The following is a 7,378-nucleotide window of genomic DNA, read 5'->3' as shown; positions in this document are numbered from 1 at the left end:
ATACCATCTACGAGAGTGACCATGATGACCAATGATACTAGTGACAAGGAGATGTCTTTGCTGTGAAAAATCCAGTGTATTCTGATTTATTGTTGGTGTTTCCTTTTGCTCTCTAATGAAATAGGAGACCTATCTATCTGTATGTCTATTGCCAGACGCCTTAATCCCATACGGGGTGACCACAAACAAATCGCCTCCAAGTCACCCTGTCTGCCGCCATTTCACTGGCTTTCCCCCAATTCACACACCCCTCTCTCATATACCTCTCCACTCCATCCCTCCATCTCAACCTTGGCCTTCCCCTCCCTCTCTCCCCCTCCACCTCACTCACATACACTCTCCTCGTCAGTCTCTCACTCTCCATCCTCTCCACATGGCCAAACCACCTCAGTGAGTTTCTCCTAACGCTTCCTATCACATCAACATCCACACCACAAACCTCCTTCACTTCCTCATTTGTCAGTCTGTCTCTCCATGTGACTCCACAGGCTCCTCTCAAATAACTCATTTCCACTGCTCTCACTCTTGACTTCTGTCCCTCCAACAATGTCCAAGCTGCACTTCCATACGTTAGAGTTGGTATCACAATACTCTCATGTAATAACTTTTTCACTTCCATGCTCACTTCCCTGTTTCTTATCACCGCCTTCAAGGAAGCAGCAACCTTCCTTGCTGTACCCTTTCAAACACTTCATCCTCCAAACTTCCATCATTACTCATCACACTACCCAAGTACTTAAACGTACTCACATTTTCCATTTCCTCATCGTCCAAGCTCACTGTACATTCACTGACTTCGCCTCTCTCGAAAACCATAATTTTACTCTTCCCTACATTCACCTTTAGTTTTCGTTTCTTACATATTCTCCCAAACTCATCCACCAAGCCTGGCAGCTTCCCTTCGTCTTCGCTTAACAACAGAATATCTTATGCAAACAGCAGAACAGGGAGTTTCCAAACACTACCCTCTCTCATTAGGGCCAATCGAACATCCACTGCCCTACCTTGTATCTCTTTTATAACCCCATCCATATACAGATTAAACAACCATGGAGACATGATATCCCTGTTTCAACCCAACCCCCAAAGAGAAAAACTCACTCAGTTCACTCTCCACACGCACTGCAGCCTTAGCACCCTCATACATACTCTTCACGGCATTCAACAACTTCCCATCTACTCCATATATTCTTAATACTTTCCACAATCCTTGTCTATCCACCCTGTCATATGCTTTCTCCAAATCCATGAAGGCCGCATACAACTTCCTTCCCTTCTCTAGAAACTTTTCCACTTAAGATCTAAGGATGAATTTCTGATCTACACAACCTCTTCACTTCCTAAAGCCTCCCTGTTCTTTTCCAACTCCAACTCAGTACATAATGTTACCAGAGGAGACCTCTGGTAACATTATGTACTGAGTTTTTTTACATACTCTCCTCTGAAAGGATTATTAGCTAATTACTTAAAGTTACTCCAAGAAAGCTGTGAATATATGGGGAAAAGATAGTTTTTCTTTAAGACATTGGAGCAAATGCGCCAGTAGTGATGTAAATTTCTTTCTGATGACATAAAGCATCAAATCTAAGAAAAATTGTGGTGACAGATATTTTGGGGAAATATTCCAATTCTTTACCCCCACTGGCAAAAATTCTGGATACGCCACTGATATTGCTGTACTGTGTGTGGCACACGAACATTATTAAATACTGTGATGTTGGGGGGAGTACCTGTGTTCATGCTTACAGCTGGTGGCGAGCGTGCTGGTGGATTTGGCTGGGGTGATTTTCAACCTGTTGTCCTTAACCCAAGTCTGCAGTGTGTTGAGGTAGTCCTGTTGCAGTGTACAGGCTGTGTCTGCAGTGTGTAGAGGTAGTCCTGTTGCAGTGTACAGGCTGTGTCTGCAGTGTGCTGAGGTAGTCCTGTTGCAGTGTACAGGCTGTGTCTGCAGTGTATTGAGGTAGTCCTGTTGCAGTGTACAGGCTGTGTCTGCAGTGTGTTGAGGTAGTCCTGTTGCAGTGTACAGGCTGTGTCTGCAGTGTGTTGAGGTGGTCCTGTTGCAGTGTACAGGCTGTGTCTGCAGTGTGTTGAGGTAGTCCTGTTGCAGTGTACAGGCTGTGTCTGCAGTGTGTTGAGGTAGTCCTGTTGCAGTGTACAGGCTGTGTCTGCAGTGTGTTGAGGTAGTCCTGTTGCAGTGTACAGGCTGTGTCTGCAGTGTGTTGAGGTAGTCCTGTTGCAGTGTACAGGCTGTGTCTGCAGTGTGTTGAGGTAGTCCTGTTGCAGTGTACAGGCTGTGTCTGCAGTGTGTTGAGGTAGTCCTGTTGCAGTGTACAGGCTGTGTCTGCAGTGTGTTGAGGTAGTCCTGTTGCAGCGTACAGGCTGTGTCTGCAGTGTGTTGAGGTAGTCCTGTTGCAGTATACAGGCTGTGTCTGCAGTGTGTTGAGGTAGTCCTGTTGCAGTGTACAGGCTGTGTCTGCAGTGTGTTGAGGTACTCCTGTTGCAGTGTACAGGCTGTGGCTACAGGGTGGTTTGTGCTTGTTGTGGTGATGTCATCTGCATATGAGACAATATATGTGGGTGGTTGGGGTGGGGGAATATTATATATGTATAGGTTGAAAAGTGTGGGTGGGAGATCTGAGCGCTGTGCAACTCTGATGGGGAAATTTCGTGTTGGTGATGGGTTGGCCGAGAATGTAACATGTGCTTGTCTACCAGGCAAGTAAAAGGCAAGCCAGCGCTTGGTGTTCTCCATGTTTGCGTTGTGTATTTAGATGATTAGTTTGCGTTGGGGGACGGCATCAAAGGCTTTACTAATATTTGTTGTGAGTAGTGTGCGCTGTGCGGGTAGAACGATAGCGTTGGGGGACAGCATCAAAGGCTTTACTAATATTTGTTGTGAGTAGTGTGCGCTGTGCGGGTAGAACGATAAGGTGTACCGTGCAACTTATTAGGTAAAAAAAATCCGTGTTACTTGTGTTGTGGCCAGTTTGTAATACATATAACGTACCACAGAACGATGAACAATAAAAAGAAAGAAAGCCGTTTTAATAAATAAAAATGCTGATATTATCCAAAAATAGAGAAAACGTAGAAACCTACAGTCGCTTCATCCGGAACTATGCGATACGACTTGGGTGGTGGTGGTGGTGGTGGGATATTCGCCCCGGCCCAGAGGCCGAGGCACGGGCAAACTGGAGCCCGTTAGGGGTCATGCCAAAAATGGCATAGACAGACTAACGAGGAGGCGGGTATCGGGTTACCACCCGTATCAAAGTGGGGAGAGGGACCCCCGCAATCAGAGCGGGGGCGTCCCGCAGGTCCTCCCCGGACCAAACAAAAGTGCGGGCCAAGCAGGATCGGAAGGCATGCGTCACCGGACACCGCAGGACATAATGTAGGAGAGGCTCCTCCTCCAACTCCAGACAAAAGTTGCATGGGTCCGGCCGGGCTAGAGCTGTCTGCCTGTAGCACAGGAAGCCCAGACGCAACCGACGAATGTGGACCAGGACAGCATTGGGAACATCAGGCAGTGGTGGCAGAGGCTCACAGCGGGTAGCCGCCGCGTACCAAGTAGCAGAACGAGAGCCTTCTGCCACACAAACCTGATGCTCCTCCCGGGCCCACCGCATGACAGTGGACCTGAGCGGCTGAAGGATCTGATGCGTCCCGCTCGGGAGGACAAATGACACCTCCCGGAGCGAGCACGCCAGCCGCGCCGCCTGATCCGCATGCTCATTACCTTCGAGTCCTACATGGCCTGGTACCCAGTGGAGGGTCACCGACCCCCCGGCACTGACAACTCTGGCCGCACATACATGAATTGAGGATAGGAGGAGGGGGTTGTCCCCCAGGGATCCGGAATGGACAGCCTGAATCGCTGAAAGTGAGTCAGAATGTACCACCACGTGGATGGAGGCATGCTGGCTTGCATGCCGCAGTGCCCCCAATATTGCCACAAGCTCCGTCTGAAAGACAGACACACCCTGTGTGACGCGCCATGATACCACCACAACCCCGCATACGAAGGCTGCCCCTGCAGCCCCGTCGGCAGAGACCGAGCCATCGGTATAGTAGTCTGCGGATGCTGGGCGCCGCAGAGCCTCAATCCGCGCCAAGGCCTCCTGCCGAAGGAGAGCAGGGACAGCATTACGACTTGGGAGATGAAAGCAAATATATTTCAGGAAAAATTCGCAAATAGACTGTGTTCTGGATATGTATGCAAATATTTAAACAAAGCTTAAAGGTTTTTGTAAAACTTTGATTCATCTGACGTAGTAATATTTAGTACATTATAAAGGACTGGAGTACTGGGCAGGTGTACGGTATATATTGTGCTACTTTTTGTTAGTACATAAACAAATGCTGTACTGCTGAGCTGTGAAGGCCAGTTTAAGGACTGGATTAGAAGTCATTTTGGGAATGTTGCAGTATCTCTTGCCTAGCGATTTATCTTTCACACTGCACCTCATTATCCTTTTGTTATTGATGCAACTATATCAGGTCTATAAATAGCATACAAGATACATAAATGTATTCAGCCAATTAAATCGCGAAGAAAGACGTGCAAGGAAGCCTGCTATAGAACCAAAATATTAGGTATAGTAGTAAAGTGGTTAATGAAGGCTATATCTAACCCCTCCAGTTTAAAAAGTCTCATTTAAGGTGAATATAATCGTCTGGAGATGACCGAAATTATATATAAAGAACGTCACTGGATTATATGATTTTTTTAAAGAAAATGGGAGTAGGTGTTTATGACAGAAAACCAAATATCTTAAGGGGTAACTAAGCTAACGATGGACTTTGTTTTCTCCTTAGTGGCAAGGTCGTGTTACCGTTTCATTAGCAATTTATTTTGCATAACTAAACTCATCATTCATTAACATATACTTATCGCCTTATTATCGACACAATCTACATCAGATACATACAGGATGAAAGATTACTGGTGTGTAGAGCGCAGAATAAATCGCTGAGAAAGATGCGTTACGAAATCTGTGAGACCACCTAGAATTTGACAAGAAATCCGAAATCTCTGGTCAACGATGTCAATGAAAGTCACATATGAATGAGTACAATATACAGAATATGAGAGAGAGAGAGAGAGAGAGAGAGAGAGAGAGAGAGAGAGAGAGAGAGAGAGAGAGAGAGAGAGAGAGAGAGAGGGGGGGGTGGAAATGTGAGTTGATACCTGCTTATACTAAGAAAACGAACCTAATTGATTGAAATATTTATTGTTCTAAAGGTTACTTAACCTTACAGACTAACATAAATGACCACCAAACTAAACTTACCTCATACTAAGAAAACAAACCTAACCTAACCTAACCTAACAGATTAACCGAACTGACTAACATACTGCCTGCTGAGATACATGAGAATGGGAGTGCGTTAGTGGACATTGTGCTGGGAGGGGGTTGGTGATAGCCAATACCCTCTTCAGGCATAAAATGATCCACAGGTATACATGGCGAGTGATGAGAAGCGTGGGTGGTGAACTGAATGAAAGGAAGGGAATGATTGATTATGTGTGTGTGGATGAAAGGCGAAGATGTGTAATGGATGCAAGAGCTTATAGAGGTTGGGGGAGTGGACTTTCTGACCACTACTTGGTGGTGGCCAGAATTAGGATTCAAGTAAGATGGAGGAATAGAAGAAGGGAAAGACGAGAGGAAGGAGTAGTTGCAAGGAGAGTGGAAAGATTACAAGAGGATGAGAAAAAGACAGAGTATAAGAGAGAAGTGGAGGAACGATTGGGCAAATATGAATTGGAGCAGATGGGAGACGTGGAAGGTGTGTGTAGGATATTTACAGAAGAAATATGTGCAGCATGTGATGTGGTGTGTGGAAGGAAGAAAAGATGGAGGGGGGGATGCAAGGAACAGCGTGGTGGACTGAAGAGGTGAGACAGGCTGTGGCACAAAAGAAGAAAGCATACGATGAATGGATGAGAAATAGGGGCGTGGAAGAAATTGAGAGGTGGAAGAGAGAGTTATATGTAGAAAGAAAGAGAGAGGTGAAAAGATTAGTAAGAGAGAGTAAGAAGAGAGTGGATGAGGAATTTGGAAGGAATTTGAGTGTAAAGTGGAGGGACTGTAAGAAAATGTTCTGGAAAGAGGTGAAAAGAGTAAGCCAGGGTGGAAGTGATGTTAGCAGGGGAGTGAAAGATAAAAATGGTAGATTTCTAGTGGAGAATGGAGAAAAAGTGAGCTGATGGAGAGAACACTTTAAGGAATTGTTGAACATAGGGCATGGAAGTAATGCGAGTATAAGTGGCTGGGGAATGGCTGGGAGAAGGAGGGAGGTGAGAAGACAGGAAGAAATCAGTAGGATAGAAGTTGTGGAAGCAATGAAGAGTGTTAATTCGGGGAAAGTCCCAGGAATTGATGGAGTGTGTGGTGAAATGCTGAAGCATGGGGGAGAGATAGTAGTAGAATGGATGCAGAAGATGTGCAGATTGGCCTGGGAGGAAGGAAGAGTCCCAGAGGATTGGAAGTCAGGTATAATTATTCCCTTATACAAAGGAAAAGGGGAAAAAGAAGTGTGTGCTAATCATAGGGGCATTTGTCTTCTTAGTATAATAGGAAACGTGTATGGTAGGATACTTATTGACAGAGTTAAAGAACAGAGAAATTAGTTGGAAAAGAACAAGGAGGCTTTAGGAAGGGAAGAGGTTGTGTGGATCAGATATTCATTCTTAGATCTTTAGTGGAAAAGTTTCTAGAGAAGGGAAAGAAGTTGTATGCGGCTTTCATGGATATGGAGAAAACATATGAGAGGGTGGATAGACAAAGATTGTGGAAAGTGTTAAGAATATATGGAGTAGATGGGAAGTTGTTGAATGCTGTGAAGAGTATGTACGATGGTGAGAAGGCTGCAGTGCGTGTGGATGGTGAACTAAGTGAATTTTTCTCTTTGAAAGCTGGGTTGAAACAGGGATGTGTCATGTCTCCATGGTTGTTCAATCTGTACATGGATGGGGTAATAAAAGAGGTACAAGGTAGGGTAGTGGATGTTGGAGTGGCCCTGGTGAGAGAGGATAGTGTTTTGAAACTCCCTGTACTGTTGTTTGCAGATGATACTGTGTTGTTGAGTGAAGACGAAGGGGAGCTGCAAGGCTTGGTGGATGAGTTTGGGAGAGTGTGTAAGAAACGGAATCTAAAGGTGAATGTAGGGATGAGTAAAGTGATGGTCTTTGAGAGAAGTGAAGTCAGTGAATGTACAGCGAGGTTGGATGGTGAGGAATTGGAAAATGTGAGTACGTTTAAGTACTTGGGTAGTGTGACGAGTAAGGATGGAGGTTTGGAGGGCGAAGTGCTTGAAAGGGTACAGCAGGGAAGAAAGGTTGTTGGTTCTTTGAAAGCAGTTATAAGAAACA

At 45.5% G+C, this 7,378-nt stretch overlaps 1 protein-coding gene across 1 annotated transcript in view; it reads right to left on the bottom strand.

The window, feature by feature from the left end:
• Positions 1-3,233: 3,233 nt before the first annotated feature.
• LOC145411921 (uncharacterized) overlaps positions 3,234-7,378 on the bottom strand; it is a 29,504-nt gene continuing 25,359 nt past the window's right edge. The window contains exon 2 of the mRNA XM_080281890.1: positions 3,234-4,121. Coding sequence (XP_080138016.1) covers positions 3,234-4,121 — 888 coding nt within the window. The remainder of the gene's footprint in view (positions 4,122-7,378) is intronic.

The sequence above is a fragment of the Coenobita brevimanus genome, chromosome 91 (genome assembly GCF_032717465.1).
Source record: "Coenobita brevimanus isolate Jiangsu-jjx chromosome 91, ASM3271746v2, whole genome shotgun sequence".
NCBI classification, from domain to species: Eukaryota; Metazoa; Arthropoda; class Malacostraca; order Decapoda; family Coenobitidae; genus Coenobita; species Coenobita brevimanus.
The sequence above is the reverse complement of the archived record's forward strand: the minus strand, read 5'-3'. Positions and strand labels throughout refer to the sequence as shown.